Source organism: Xenopus tropicalis, chromosome 1 (genome assembly GCF_000004195.4).
Source record: "Xenopus tropicalis strain Nigerian chromosome 1, UCB_Xtro_10.0, whole genome shotgun sequence".
In the NCBI taxonomy this organism is placed as follows: domain Eukaryota; kingdom Metazoa; phylum Chordata; class Amphibia; order Anura; family Pipidae; genus Xenopus; species Xenopus tropicalis.
The window spans coordinates 26,501,506-26,517,601 of NC_030677.2; the positions used below are offsets into that span (position 1 = coordinate 26,501,506).

The window sequence follows — 16,096 nt, forward strand, 5'->3', positions numbered from 1 at the left end:
TTTGGGGGGCTCACCTATGATTCCCCCAGAGAAAGCTGCCATACTGGGGACACTGGGAGTTGATATTCAGCAATAGCAGTAGGGTATGATTCTTTTATTATCAGTTCTACAGAGAAAGGTCCAGAGCAAATCCTGTTTGCAGCACTGTATCATCTTTAGACATTGGAATTATTTGCCCAAAAATGCAGAAACAAAAGAATCCAACACCCTAAAACATAATAATAATAAGGGGGTGAAATCTACTTTCTAAGGTGCCCAGATATTGTGTAAGTGAATTTCTATAATGGGAAGGGAAAGTCCCAATGATATTGATAGTTCTAGAATGTTTCAGGGAATGGAGAAGCAGCAGAGCAATAAGACGCACAGACAGTAGGATGTATGGGATGTGCGCCCTGTGCTGACGGTGTGCGCTGTAGTGTAAGTAATGTAGCAGTGGGTGTAGCAGTAGCAGTGGGTGTAGCAGTAGCAGTGGGTGTAGCAGTAGCAGTGGGTGTAGCAGTAGCAGAAGCAGCAGCAGTAGAAGCAGTAGAAGACTGCACAGAATAGCATGAGTGAGGCAGACAGGAATAGCCAGGCGCTGTACCCAGAGTGGGAGGTGGAGAGGGGAAGCGATTGCCTTAAGGCAGCTATGAGTGTCCCGTATGTCACACTTGCTACTGCCGCATCTGGAGTGACGTGCTGCCTGTCCCCTGAGGTACACACGGAGCCACTGGGCAGCGACTTTCCTCTTGCGTAAAATGACAGATTTATTCCTTACAATAAGAAGCATTAAACGGAGTCCTTGAGCCAGCAGGACGGGCTGCATTCCTCTGTCAAGTCGCTGCGCTTTGGAAGGACTGAGACGCACGCAAGGAGACTTTCCAGGACAGTTCCCCCAAGTTCTTCCCTTTGTGCATAATGTTTAACCAAGACTGAGCAGCCCCCCGAGTGCACCCCCGGCCTCAGTAATGATGCATGAAGGAGAAAGGTTTGTGGGCGCCGCTTCATCCAAACGCGCTTCTCATCCAGTCTGTGCGGCGTTGTGCGGCTGCGATCCGACAGTTGCACATTCAGCACCAAGCGGGGCTTTCCAGCTTTCCCAAGCTTGTCAAGAAGATAACGCAGGGGGTTAGACCCCGACTTCTCATGGGGGGCTGACGTGTAACCGGGGCGCTGGAATATGTACCAGCCTTTTCAGCACTTGGACAGCGGTCAAGTCGCCTGCTGCGAGTCGCCAGAGATGCTCATGAACTCCACCGTGTCCCACGAATCGCAGCAGAGGAAAGAGCTGGTGGCGGGGCAGATAGTAACTGGGAGCCTCCTTCTCCTTCTCATCTTCTGGACGCTTTTTGGCAACATCTTGGTCTGCACAGCGGTCATGCGATTTAGACACCTGCGCAACAGGGTGACCAACATTTTTATCGTTTCTCTGGCTGTCTCAGATCTACTGGTCGCCCTGTTGGTGATGCCTTGGAAAGCTGTAGCTGAGGTGGCAGGTCACTGGCCCTTTGGGGCATTTTGTGATATCTGGGTGGCCTTTGACATTATGTGCTCCACCGCCTCCATACTCAACCTGTGTGTCATCAGCGTTGATAGATACTGGGCAATCTCCAGCCCCTTCAGGTATGAGAGGAAGATGACCCAGAGGGTGGCTTTGCTGATGATCAGCGCTGCATGGGCGCTCTCTGTATTAATATCATTTATACCAGTGCAGCTGAGTTGGCACAAAAGTGAAACAGATGACCACCTATTGAGTAATCAGTCAACTGGCAACTGTGACTCCAGTCTGAACAGGACTTATGCTATCTCCTCCTCCCTGATTAGCTTTTACATCCCTGTGGCTATCATGATTGTGACCTACACTAGGATATATAGGATCGCCCAGATTCAGATCAGGAGGATCTCCACCTTGGAAAGAGCTGCTGAACATGCTCAAAGCTGTAGGAGCAACAGGGTGGATTGCAGGCACCACCAGAGTAGCCTGAAAACTTCCATCAAAAAAGAGACCAAAGTTCTAAAGACCCTGTCCATCATTATGGGAGTGTTTGTGTGTTGCTGGCTACCCTTTTTCATTTTGAACTGCATGGTTCCATTCTGTGACAGGTCTTCTGGCCACCCACAGGCAGGGCTTCCTTGTGTAAGTGAGACCACTTTTGACATCTTTGTCTGGTTTGGTTGGGCTAACTCTTCCTTGAACCCAATCATCTATGCTTTCAATGCTGACTTCAGAAAGGTCTTCTCCAGCCTTCTGGGCTGTGGCCACTGGTGTTCCACCACCCCCGTGGAGACTGTCAACATCAGTAACGAGCTTATTTCCTACAACCAAGATACCATATTCCACAAGGATATCGTAACGGCTTATGTCAACATGATTCCCAACGTTGTGGATTGTATAGATGACAATGAGGATGCTTTCGACCACATGTCCCAGATATCTCAAACCTCTGCAAACAATGAGCTGGCCACTGATTCCATGTGTGAACTTGACAGTGAAGTGGATATCTCCTTACACAAAATAACACCATCCATGCCAAACGGTATACATTAAGCCCAAGGGTGTATTTATTCAGGATGATAATATATTTGATTGTATATCTCGAATTTGCCTTGATAATTGTTGTTTTACCTACACCTGGGCAATGCTTTATTCAGTAGGCAACCTCAGCTATATATTAACAAACTACAACTCCCAGTATCCCCACATAACATGATCTATTGTAGGAAGGTGTAGTTCTGCAACATCTGGTTTGGTTCTGTGATATACTACTAGGGTATAATATGCAGGTATGGGACCTTTTATGCAGAATGCTTGGTGCCTGGGGTTTTCCGCATAAGGGGTCTTTCCATAATTTGGATATCAATATCTTAAACATATTAAGAAATCATTTAGATATTATTTTAACCCAATGGGGTTGTTTTAACCCCCAAAGGATTAATTATATCTTAGTTGGGATCAAGTACAGGTACTGTTTTATTATTACAGAGAAAAGGGAATCATTTAACCATTAAATAAACCCAATAGGGCTGTTCTACCCCCAATAAGGGGTAATTATATCTTAGTTGGGATCAAGTACAGGTACTGTTTTATTATTACAAATTGGAAATAATTTCTAAAAATTTGAATTATTTCATTAAAATGAAATCTGGTGGGAGATGGAGCTTTCTGGATAACGGGTTTCAGGATAATGAATCTCATACCTGTATATATATATCAGGATAACATACCTATATATTTATATATATAAATATATATATATATATATAAATATATATATATATATATATATATATATATATATTGCTCTGCTCCTCAAAAGACATCTTACTACTTGTAGAAGGTTAAGAATGATTCCATTGTTTACCCTGGGGGCAAGCTGTGCCATGAGTAATGTGACATGCCCCATAGAAGATAATGACATCTTTTTTCATAGTGTAAGTACATAGTTAACCTGGGTTAAAAAAGACAGTAGTCCATGAAGTTCAACCCAGTATATATATATATATATATGCGCCTATACATGGATACATGGTTACTAGTTGCTTAGGCGGCATAGCCATGCACAGTTCAGCTGACAGGCATATATACCATCATGACGTAATTGGCTGAGTGCATTTATCCTATTTCTTAACATTTCCCGATTTCTTAACAGAAACTGGTTTATTTTGGTCTGAACACATAAATATTGGTCAACATTGTTCAAATTGGGCAACAATATCTGCCCCTGAGTATCCAGCTTAAGCGTCTATCTGTTCCAACTTGCAGTGTAGAATGTGAATGTTCTGCGTGTCTCTGGTATTCTGCTCCCTGTCACGCTACAGCACCCTGGCACCTGGGCGGGATACACAGGGAGACCCCCAGTTCCATACAGTAGGGAGACCCCAGTCATACTAAAGGGTTGTTTGATAGACTGCAGATCAGCATTAAATGGCAAAGACGACACTGAGTTATTGTCTGTGTAATATATCTATATTTTGGTAAATAAAGGGGCTGTGGTGTTTGATTGTAAAAAGACAACAAAAGTGCCCAAACGGACCCATGTCTGTTATTTGTAACAATGTGTTGGTTTGTCATTAGGGAAACTAATTGCCACTCTCTCTCCTTGTGTTGTGTTAAATCTGCCACCCACCTGCTGCTGTTAAACTGCAACTTCCAGCATCTCCCAATAGGAGGTCGTTTAAACAACCCCCCCCCCCCCCAATCACACACACAAAGACTGCCTGATTCCTGCCTTGGAAATGACTTTGCTTCAAGACCCCCAGCCTCAGGGTTGTTGCTGTTGTCACCAGGGATGTAGCCCAGATTAGTATCCAGCAGGGAACGGACTCCTTCAACGCTGGCAATTATACATGTGCATGAGCTGATACAGCTTCATTAAACAGACTGTGCTGTGATCTGCAGTGCTTCAACCTGATATACTGTGTATATTACATTGGCTTCTCTCATAGTGGATAGAAATGAATAAGCAAAGTACAGGTATGGGACCTGTTACCCAGAATGCTTGGGACCCAGGGTTCCAATGGAATCTTTTCATAATTTGGATCTCCATACCTTAAGTCTACTAAACGATCATTTAAATATGAATTAAACTCAACAGGAATGTTTTGCCTCCAATATGGATTGATACAGATTAATTGGGATCAAGTACAATGTACTGGTTTTTTTTTTTACAGAGAAAAAGGAAATCATTTTTTAAAATGTGAATTATTTGATTATGATGAAGTCTATGGGAGATGGCCTTCCTGTAATTCAGAGTTTTCTGGATAATGGGTTTCTGGATATGGGATCCCATACCTGTACAGATACAATGGGAGAAGTGGAGGGGGTGAAACTACCTATACAGCGGTCATGGGGGGTGGGGGGGGGGGGCAGGCAACAGGGGGGCTGTATTGCAGTTCATCCACCCCAGCCCCTCTCCTACCTTTTATTTAAAAAAAAATAGCGGCACGGCATTTAGTGGCCCAGGAGGTGCAACGCAGACAGGCCAGGGGGCAGGGAGGAGGATCTGTTTACACCGGGCCCCCTCAGAAGATTATTTTGTGGTGGGGCCCGGCACAACCAAGTTACACCACTGTGAGAAATGCAAATTTGGTTACAGGTGCCAGTCCCCAACAATGTGCCCCCCCATAACATCTTATATATATATATATATATATATATACATTCTTTATCTGTCTGTACCAAACATAACTACCCAAAAAAAATGCAAACTATCTTTTTTTATATTGCTTTGCTGCACTGTGAACCCAGTCATCACCTAGAAAGACAAAGTAACTATACTGTATAGAATTCATTGTCCTGTAATTCGGTAAATTAATAGAAGTGCATGTACTAAACAGTCGAGCAGGATATTAATGAAGCTGGGTGCTGAGACCTATGGTGGGCTCACAGCAGCATAAACACTGCGCTAGTTAATTAGAAATCCAACTTGTCACAGGCAGCAATAAGGCTGTTTATGGGGGGCAGATATGTGTGTAGTTCCATGGGTGTTGTTATATTTACACAAATGTACCCAACGCAGAGCGCCCTAAGGGAAACACTCAAGGCAAAAGAGGAATTTATCATTCCTGGAGTATGGAGTCCCGGCCCTGAAGGGCTTACAATCAAATCAAGCGTCACTGTGCTGCTTCAATCAGTGGGAAGCAAAGCAAATCAGCCCACAGGGAGGTTGTTGCCAGGAACAGTGAATTTTAGAGCAATAATTATAGGTTTGGGAGAACCTGCAGCTCTTACTATTGGTGTTAATGTTAAAGTCCAGCGGTTGGAGGGGATTTAGCTTCCTGTGCCCCATAGCCCTAAATAACCCAGCAACCGAGGGAAGCAACCTCATCCAATTCCACTAGGCTGAACAGTAAAATCCTCCAAATGGGGACTCCTATGGAAATCTCATCAGTGCAGCCATCATTAAAATATATCCATGTAGAGTACTGTATAGGGTCCCCAGTAAAAGGGCTCCATGCCCCATTCTCTGATGGCTTGACTCTCCCTCTGTGCAGCTGTATTGGCTCTGATGGGGAAACCCACAAACACAGAGGCAGCAGCTCCCAACTACATATTTGTTAACTGCAACTCGTCTGATCAATGCTAATTGTTATGTTACTGAATATCCCCCTAGGTGCCTTTCTGCTCTCATAATTATGTTTACTTATATAGTGCTGACACACTCATTCAAAGCTTTACACAACAAATCTTTGTCCCAGTGGCACTTACAATTACATTTCCCATATATATCCCATGAACATCACATGTATACTCAACACAAACACACACGCACATAACACATACATAACACTTACATACACAAACACACACACATACACACTCACACACACAATCAGATTAATAAGGAACCTGTTAACCTGCTCTTTCTGGGAAACCCACAGAACCATAAGGCTAATATCATTCACTATGGCCGTAGTTCTCTGGTCAGAACTGAACCCAAAGGCAGCAACATCAACCACATATCCTCCATGTTCTGTAAACCTTATTTCAAAATAAACCTTTGAAATAAGTCGATGTAAAATTGATGAGAGTTCTATATTTAACACTTTTGCAATTTACATTTATTATTATTTTTTAATTCCAAGATATTAAGGGTCAAAGTACTGAAGAACCTCAGATCAGCCCTTTTTCTCCTGACAACTTCCTGCACTACTTCATGTTCAGGAAGTGACCAGCAGGTGGCGCTGTTGTAACAAAATGCATTCATATTAACTACTTTAACCCTTAATATCTAGGAATTAAAAAAATAATAATAATGAATGTAAATTGCAGAAGTGCTTAGAATAGCACTCTCATTAATTTGACATCTTATTTTCAAGGTTTACTTAAGCCTTAAGGGCATTTTTGAATCATTTGCAGTGAAAGGGTTAATACATTTCCATTGCTTGGAGCAATGATTGGTACATAATAAAGTTCATATTATGATAAGATCAAATAAGCATCATGCTAAATAAATATTATATTAAATATGTATGCAGGCTTGTTAGGGTGCGCTGTTCATGTAATGATTCATTGGTTGATTAATATTATATGACATAAGGTATTAACGGCAGGGTATAGTAAGGCTTCATGGGCTCCTATTTCCTGACTAAGCCATTTATTATTATACAGTAACCTTTTCTCTAAGGATGTCACTTTGCAGCCCCCCTTAGAGAATCCATGTATAGGAAGCCCCTTGCCATTAGGCAGGTATGTACGGACGTGTTTGGCATGTAAATATAGATTTCTATTGTTTCCCTAATACAGATAAGGGAGCCTAATCTCCAGCATCAGGACAAAGCTCCTGAATAGGAATTGGATTTATTTGAAACTTCTTCTAAAGGACTTATGCTGGGTAGTTTCCTGTAACAGCAATATATAAATATAATCATTGCTTATGCTGCTCTGTCTTATTATATCCCCTCTCCGCGATGCAATGGTGGAAACTACAGAATAATAAGACAGACTTCAATGGGAGGTAACATAGGAGGTAATCATCTCTGGAATAATACACCCCAAGACCATAAATATTAAAGTGAATGCTTTAAATAGTCATATGTGGCAGTACTGGCACCCAATGATTTGCTCTTCTCTGCAGGGCATCACCTTTGGCTTGTTAGGAAAAATGACAAAATCTCTTGCATCACCAAAGGCAAACAAGGTTTTGAGCTGTATTAAAAGGGGTATAGATTCACGGGAGGAGGGGGTTATTCTTCCCCTTTACAGAGCGCTGGTAAGGCCCCATCTAGAATATGCTGTGCAGTTTTGGTCTCCAGTGCTTAAACGGGATATTATTGAGTTAGAGAGGGTCCAGAGAAGGGCAACTAAGCTGGTAAAGGGTATGATAGCAAGTCCAAGAGTTTAGTACAAAGTTTAATCCAGGAACTGGTCCGATTGCCATCTTAGAGATAGAAAGTATTTTTTTTCCACTCTAAGGGAAATTAGAGAGACTTCAGAAAGCAGTTACCAGATGGCAGTTAGGCAGGTTTTCTATAGACATAAATGTGTCTTTTTTCAACATCAGTTACTATGTCACTATGTAAATAGCCAATGTATTTGTAGGTAAAATAATCATTTGGTGAAATGGAACAAAGCATCGGCTCATGAATATCCCAGTCTTGCTGTTTAGGATCCCTGTCACTGAATGCCAGTTTAATTAAAATGTACAACTTATTAAATGTTGTGCTTAAAAATTGATATTATGGGGTGTATGGAGACCAGATGGACAAGGACCGCAACAACCTGCCAAGACATTCCTCATTTGATGGGATTTTCATGCCTGCCCGATTAATGTCTGGATGATTTTCGGCCACATTTCAGTCGGGCGGGTCCATTTATGTGCCCCATACATGGGCAGATGTTTCCCAAATGTTCTCAGTGTCAAACTACAGATCCCAAAATGGGCATGACTTACTAGGTACTGGGATGGGACTTTGTTGCATTAGGGTTATGTCTGGGTGGAACTGGGCGGGTCGAGGCAGTCTAGGGGCATGGCCATGTGCGGAGGGTGAAATTGTGTATGGGGAGATTCTAAAAGAAGGGGTTTTTTTTTCATTGAATAATATATTTTTGTGTAAAGATATGTAGTGGCTTCTTTTTGGGGAGACTTTCTTCACATTTGTGGTTTTTCTAAAATATCGCCATCTAAAACAATTGAAAAATCAATAAATGAATAAATTTGCCCCTTAACCTTATTATTATTATTCTCTATCTATAGGCTTAAAACCCATTTAAAATCCATTTAAACAAGCATTCAGAACACATCATGATCCTGTTTTAAACCAAGTTTATATTTCTGCAGGATTTTGGAACAGGATTCCTCATAAGAGTAACCGAGACAAGGAATTTTGACAAAGCAAAGGAAAAAAATGTCATTTTTTTGAAAACTGCAGTCATTTAGTAACAGAGAATTGTCAAAAATTATTGAGGAAGATACAAAATAACGTACAATTTTCCTTGGATATTTAAAAAGATGCCTTGGATATTTACAGTATATTTAGCCAGCTGCCCCCCCCCCCAGCTAATGAATTCAAACCCAACACCCCTCAACCAAGCAAGGTTCCTGCTCTGCTGCCAAATCTCCCTCCAACAGGAAAGGAACACAGGGAATGTCACAAAGTGATTATGGGTTTTTTACAGTCTTGTCAATAGGTTATCGGACTTCAGAATGAAGGAAACCGTATGTCACTGCAGAAAATCCATAAATATGATTGGGATATTAATTTGCAAGAACCTAAGCAAGTCACTAGCAACCTATGCAGTGTATTTACTATAAACGTGTCTATCTGAGAGCAGCACTAGATTTTGTGTTACTGACAAACGGATGTTGTGATTCTTTATTTGCTTGTGTGCCATTAGTTGCTGGGCACTAGTGCCGTCACTGACATAGTTCTGTCAATCAGGGCCCGGCCCTGGCTCTGTAAAGCAGACACGGTGTCATGTCCTTGACCCAGCTACCAGCAATCTCCTGCACAGAACACAATTAGCAGATAATTAGTGATGGCACCGGCCACTGCTGTCTGCCATCAGCCCACTGCACAGAGGGATTTGTCTCTCGGTGGCATCGGGGGAGTTACGGCACAGGGCTTGGTTACACTGCAACGGCAGAATGTATCATGGGTTGTATGCATATGGCACCCCCAGTCAATCATTAAAACATAAAGATTTCATATTTATAAATATAGCACACACATGGCCCCTCAAGGATTGTTCTCAACAAAAGTGATGCAAAATTTGGGGCATTTAGGCCACACTTACCATCCAAATGCATTCTTCCAAAAGCTCTTCCCATCCCCATAATCCCCCACCCTTTCCAAGTTTATCAACAAAGCTCAATTCTTCCTTGTTGTTGAAGAACAACTTTCTGCAGACTTGGGCTTGCTACATGGGATTAATGGTACCTGTTATCCAGAAAGCTCTGAATTATGGAAAGGCCATCTCCCATAGACTCCATTTTAATCAAACAATTTAGATTTTTAAAATTAATTACCTTATTTTTGTAGTAATAAATCAGTACCTTGTTCAGGTATGGGACCTGTTATCCAGAATGCTCTGGACCTGGGGTTTTCCGGATAAGGGATCTTTTCATAATTTGGAGCTCCATAAATTCGGAACTTTCTGGATAAGGGGGTTTCTGAATAAAGGAACCCATACCTGTACTTGATCCCAACTAAGATATAATTACCCCTTATTGGGGGCAGAACAGTCCTATTGGGTTTATTTCATGGTTAAATGATTCCCTTTTCTCTGTAATAATAAAACAGTACCTGTACTTGATCCCAACTAAGATATAATTACCCCTTATTGGGGGCAGAACAGCCCTATTGGGTTTATTTAATGGTTAAATGATTCCCTTTTCTCTGTAATAATAAAACAGTACCTGTACTTGATCCCAACTAAGATATAATTACCCCTTATTGGGGGCAGAACAGCCCTATTGGGTTTATTTAATGGTTAAATGATCCCCTTTTCTCTGTAATAATAAAACAGTACCTGTACTTGATCCCAACTAAGATATAATTACCCCTTATTGGGGGCAGAACAGCCCTATTGGGTTTATTTAATGGTTAAATGATTCCCTTTTCTCTGTAATAATAAAACAGTACCTGTACTTGATCCCAACTAAGATATAATTACCCCTTATTGGGGCAGAACAGCCCTATTGGGTTTATTTAATGGTTAAATGATCCCCTTTTCTCTGTAATAATAAAACAGTACCTGTACTTGATCCCAACTAAGATATAATTACCCCTTATTGGGGGCAGAACAGCCCTATTGGGTTTATTTCATGGTTAAATGATTCCCTTTTCTCTGTAATAATAAAACAGTACCTGTACTTGATCCCAACTAAGATATAATTAATCCTTATTGGAGGCAAAACAATCCTATTGGGTTTAATTAACACTTGAATGATATTTAAGGTATGCAGATCCAAATTACGCAAAGGACCCTTATCCAGAAAACCCCAGGTCCCAAGCATTCTGGATAACAGGTCCTATACCTGTATTTCTCTGTGAAGGCTATTAAAAGTCTAGGGGTGTTTCCCTGCTATGGATAATGTCATTTATTGCCCCAGTGAGTTGAACATGCCACAACACTGAACTCATAGCCCCTCCTCTTCTGGCTTCATGGCATGAAAAGTAACACTATAGCATGCCTGTGGGAAGCAATAAGAAGCTAATGGCCAGCCTGCCTGAGAGACAATGCTAAAACATACAAACGGAGCCAGTAATACCTTCACAGAAGCTTGAGGAAATAAATCAGATGAAAAATAAATATAGATTCACTGCTTATAAGATGAGTTCATAGAAAAAATGGAAAATGGAAAATTCAGCTCCTTTATAAAGGTTCCTTCAGCTTTTCTGGTAGGTTTAAATAATTAACATTGTGCCCTGGTCCTAATGGAGATCAAATCAAATATAAAGTGTTTCTTTTTTTTCCCCAGCAGTAACCATTTATAAATGATGATATATCATGCTATGAAATAAAACATATATAAATACATTTTCAGTCCTTTTTCTGTAACAGCAAAGGAACGTTACACCTGCACAGGTGACTTTTTTCAGTTGCTTTCAGTTTTTGATTTTGTACTTTTTCCCTATGGACTTTTACAATTTACATTGATTTCATTTTCTGAGCAGAACAACATCACTTTCCCTTTTCCCCTAACGTAACTTTCTAGCATCTGTATTCTGTCAGCCAAACTGAACAGCAGGTGGTGCTGTTGTTTCAAATTCATTATATTGGCAGTTTAAAAACTGATAATAGCTTGAAACCTAGAAAACAAATAATGAATGTAAGTTGTAAAAGTGCACAGAAGAGCACTCCGAGCAAGTTTACATGAATTTGTTTTCATTTCAGTTCTATTGCTGACTTTTTAAACAGTTAATATACAATATATTAGTTGACACATTTTACCAAAGCATCAAAGAAATAGCAGCAACTAAGTGGGTTTATGTGTTCTTACTAGCCAGCTTCTTCTGGTGATGTCTTCAGCCTGCGAAGACCCCTCATGATATCGACACACCTATCCTGCCCCCTCTAGTCACATGTTCACTAGTGATGGGCAAAATAATTCGGTAGGCATGGATCCGCGGTTGGTGGTTGGTTTTGCCCTTTGTGGATTGTTTCACGAAACGAGAGACAAAATTCCCCATGGAAAAATTTTGCACATTTTTCGCCATTTTGTGGATCTTTTTTTTTTTTTTTGCTACTGGGACACATGAAAATAGCAGAATACATTCGTATATCCCCCTTTCTGTCTGTACTGACTCTGGCCAGGCATTCATGCCCAGATGGCCAAGTCGAAATCGGACAAGTGCCAGAGCAACTATGGGAATTTATGTCCAGCTTTAGCAGTTGAGCAGTTATCCAGATTCTGTCAGGAGTAGATTCACTATGGCTGTAGTGACCTTGGGCTGTTACAGAGACCCCAACATGAGCAGTGGGATTCCATTCTTAATTCTTTGTTGAGCTGCAACATGGGAGCAACTGCCTTACCCAAAGGGAGAGGTACTTTGGGGAAAGTAGCACTACCTGGGGTATAAGAGCTTTTGGGAAGTTTGCATTGAACTGAACTGTGTATCATTTAAACCCCTGTGGAGTAAATTGTAGGACTGTGATATTAGAAAGGACTGTGATAGGTATATAGTAAGTGTGTTTTACCTGCTAGTGAGAGAAAGGTCCCCACGTGTCCCCAGGGCAGGATTGTCAATTGTATTAGATGCCCATTGCATATCTTTACTTTTACATAAAGTTAATATTTGTTGCTGCAAACTGTGTGTGAATTATTTTTCCTAGTGAAATCCCCCTGAGTTGTACTCCTCTGTGGCCACTAGGCGGAGGCACTGCACTGTACCCCAGTGCCCCAGTATCTTTCATGCAAAGAGGGCCAGGCTACTGGATTCCAAACACAGATTAACAGCCAAGAAAAGAGTGTGATACAATTCTACAGGAGCGCGGTAAGATATGGGTTGCATAAAATTATAGCCCCACTAAACAATAGTCCTTTGGTCAGTGGCCCCCATTGGAAAGTTGGAAAGATATGTTATACCCAAACACAACTGAGCTTTTCTGAAAAGAAAACATAATTTCCAGCAACTTTGCAATATACATCAATTAAAACATATCCAGCCTTTTCATGATTTTTAATAATATGGTTTGGAACAGTTCCCTAAGTCCCGCCCCCTGTTCCCCTGCTGATCTGGCTGACTACTTTGAGACTCAAACATAACTGTAGTTGATTGTCCTCAGCCTGCCTTCAGTCTGCATCCTCCCAATCCCACAATTCCCTGCACACATGATTTTAATAAGGAAAGGAACATCACAGTGCAATGGGTTGTGGGTTATGTAGTTCCTGCATGCTGTCTGTAAGCTGTGGAGAAGTTGTTACAATTTGTAACATTAATGTTTTAGTCTCTCCTTCCCTGCCAGAATTTGAAATGATGCAGAAAGAAACTTGCAGCTGGATTTCAGCATATAAAAATGTATTCATACTTTTTGAAGGAACAGATTACAGTGATAGGTATATTAGGGGTTTCTGTGTTGTGTGGGGCTCTTTAACAAATTTTGAAGCAAGAGTTACCCTTTAAGAAAAGATGTTCTATAACAGGGATCCCCAACCAGTGGCTCGTGAGTAACATGTTGCTCCCCAACCCCTTGGATGTTGCTCCCAGTGGCCTCAAAACATTTGCCTAAAGCCAAATGTACTGCCAAACAGAGCCCCCTGTAGGCTGCCAGTCCCAGTAGGGGCTACAAAATAGCCAATCACAGCCCTTATTTCGCACTTCCAGAAACTTTTTTATGCTTGTGTCGCTCACCAAGTCTTTTGACATTTGAATGTGGCTCAGGGGTAAAACAACATTGGGGACCTCTGTTCTATAACATACTAAAGCTAACTCGAACTTGAATAACCTGTTTAAATTATGGAACCCCACAAAATCTGGTTTGCCACAGAACCTTCTGCCACTAAGGGAAGCATACTCTTCCTCCCAAAATCCAAATATGTCATGTGTGTGTGGAATATAATGACAGAGCTTGTTAGAGTGGCTAGGAATATATATATTTTTGATGCTCTTTAGCATCAACCTTTTCTTCATCTGAGGGCTTCATAGTAATTAAAGCTGACAGTTGCTGACCAGAGCGAGTGCCTCTTAAATGACTGTCCTGTACTAAAGGTATAGTCAAATGTATGTGGACACCCCTTCTAATTATTGGAATTGGCCATTTAAGCCACACCCATCATAGCCAACACAGGCGCTATATCACGCAGTGACATTGTTGACATTTCCGTACTTTTTGTGGCAAGAGTTTGTTCAAAGCCCTTTAGTGTTTCAGCAGAAGAATAACCCTAATACATTAGCTAAGGTCCATACGAATGCGTTTCCACAGATGGAAGAGCAAGAAATGACCTGCTCTGCACAGAACCTTGATCTCTGCCCAAAAGAACCCCTGTGGGATGGATGAGAGCACTATTGCAAACCAAGCCCAACACCTGATTCCCAGGATCAATTCCCAACTTTTTACATATGAAGAGAAGAAAATCCCACCTCAGTGTTTCAACATCTAGTTAAAAGCCTTCACAGTAGAAGGTAAGGGCTGCTGTAGCATAGGAGCAACAGCTATATATTATTACCCTTGAGAATGATGTTTGACTGGTCCCCAAACACTTTTGGACAAATAGTGGATCATTTATTGGAAGGCTACTCCGTGGTCACCAAGTCCTTCCAAAGTCTTAAATACTGAGGTTGGAAAAAAAAAATATTCATCAAGTTCAGTGTTTTGCTCAAAGTTCTGGTCAGAGGTTCTGGAAATAGTCATATATCTGGAGAGAAATGATCATTAGCCAAGTGCTCTTGACAGTTTGGAAGAAAATATTATTCAAAATATAAAAATGCTGAGATTTCTATTTCCGGCACTGCCGCTGACATACAGCTGACACTTGAAAGAAACGGCTCTTCCTTTAATTTTGGCAAAACAAAACAATAATGCCAAAATAAAAATTCCTATTGAAGAGATGAGATTTTGAAGTAGTTACACTGTTAAAAATATATCATCATTACATACTGAGCTTATATAGTGTAACCTGGATTCCCATGAATACTGTCACGGGAAAACATGTTTTTTTCAAACCCCATCAGTTAATAGAGCTTCTCCAGCAGAATCCTGCATTGTAATCTGTTTTTCAAAAACACAAACACATTTCTTTATATTTAATTTGGAAATTTCACATGGGGCTAGCCTTTCCCAGGGTGCCACAGCCATGTGACCTGTGCTCTGATGAACTTCAGTCACACTTTACTGTTGCGCTGCAAGTTGGAGTGATATCCCCCCCTCCCAGCAGCCGATCAGCAGAACAATGGGAAGGGAGCAAGATAGCAGCTCCCAGTAGGTATCAGAATAGCACTCAATAGTAAGAAATCCAAGTCCGGCTTGGGACTCCTCCAGTTACATGGGAGTAGGAGAAACAATAGGTTAGCTGAAAGCAGTTCTAATGTGTAGCGCTGGCTCCTTCTGAAAGCTCAGGCACAATGCACTGAGATGGCGCCTACACACCAATATTACAGCTAAAAAATACATTTGTTGGTTCAAGAATAACATTTTAAATGGCAAAGTGAATTATTTGTTATGTAAACAGTGTAATTTAGAAATAAAAAGTACCCCATAACAATCATGACAGAATCTCTTTAAATATGACAAGGGTTGTAACCACCAACTGGTTGTTCCAATTGGGTAAAAGTAGTGGTAAACTTTAGGGTATAGCCTCTCTTTGTGAGTGTGAGGTGCCCATCTTTATGTATGAGTGTGTTAAATACCATAGGGTCCTAATCACACCTAGACAATGGGAGGAAGGCCCTGAAATCTGTATACATTGGGTAGGTAGGCCTGAGAACAAGGAATAGTGAGTGCAGGGCTAGATACACATTCTATAAATATTGTGTATTTATCAGCACAAACACAAGTGACTTATAATTGTTTTCACTGGCAGTAAAAAAGTAAGGTCCAACTTCAGAGTGCTCCCAAGCATCTGTCATTGTGTATTTCTATATATATTTTATATGAAATCCTTTGGATCTGTACGTTCTTTGGATGTAACAGTGTGCCTATAATGAGCACCATCCCTGTTCATACACCTTATGC

General features: G+C 41.1%; 1 protein-coding gene across 1 annotated transcript; it reads left to right on the forward strand.

Moving 5' to 3' along the window:
• The first annotated feature begins 496 nt into the window (after window positions 1-496).
• On the forward strand, window positions 497-2,973 carry drd5 (dopamine receptor D5). The gene has a single exon (XM_004911239.4). The coding sequence runs from the start codon at window positions 1,160-1,162 to the stop codon at window positions 2,525-2,527; it is 1,368 nt and encodes a 455-aa protein (XP_004911296.1). The 5' UTR covers window positions 497-1,159; the 3' UTR covers window positions 2,528-2,973.
• Window positions 2,974-16,096: the final 13,123 nt, after the last annotated feature.

What these genes read in the sequence shown, in the direction of transcription:
- drd5 (XM_004911239.4), top strand. Translation starts at nt 1,160, where the DNA reads ATGTACCAGCCTTTTCAGCACTTGGACAGCGGTCAAGTCGCCTGCTGC.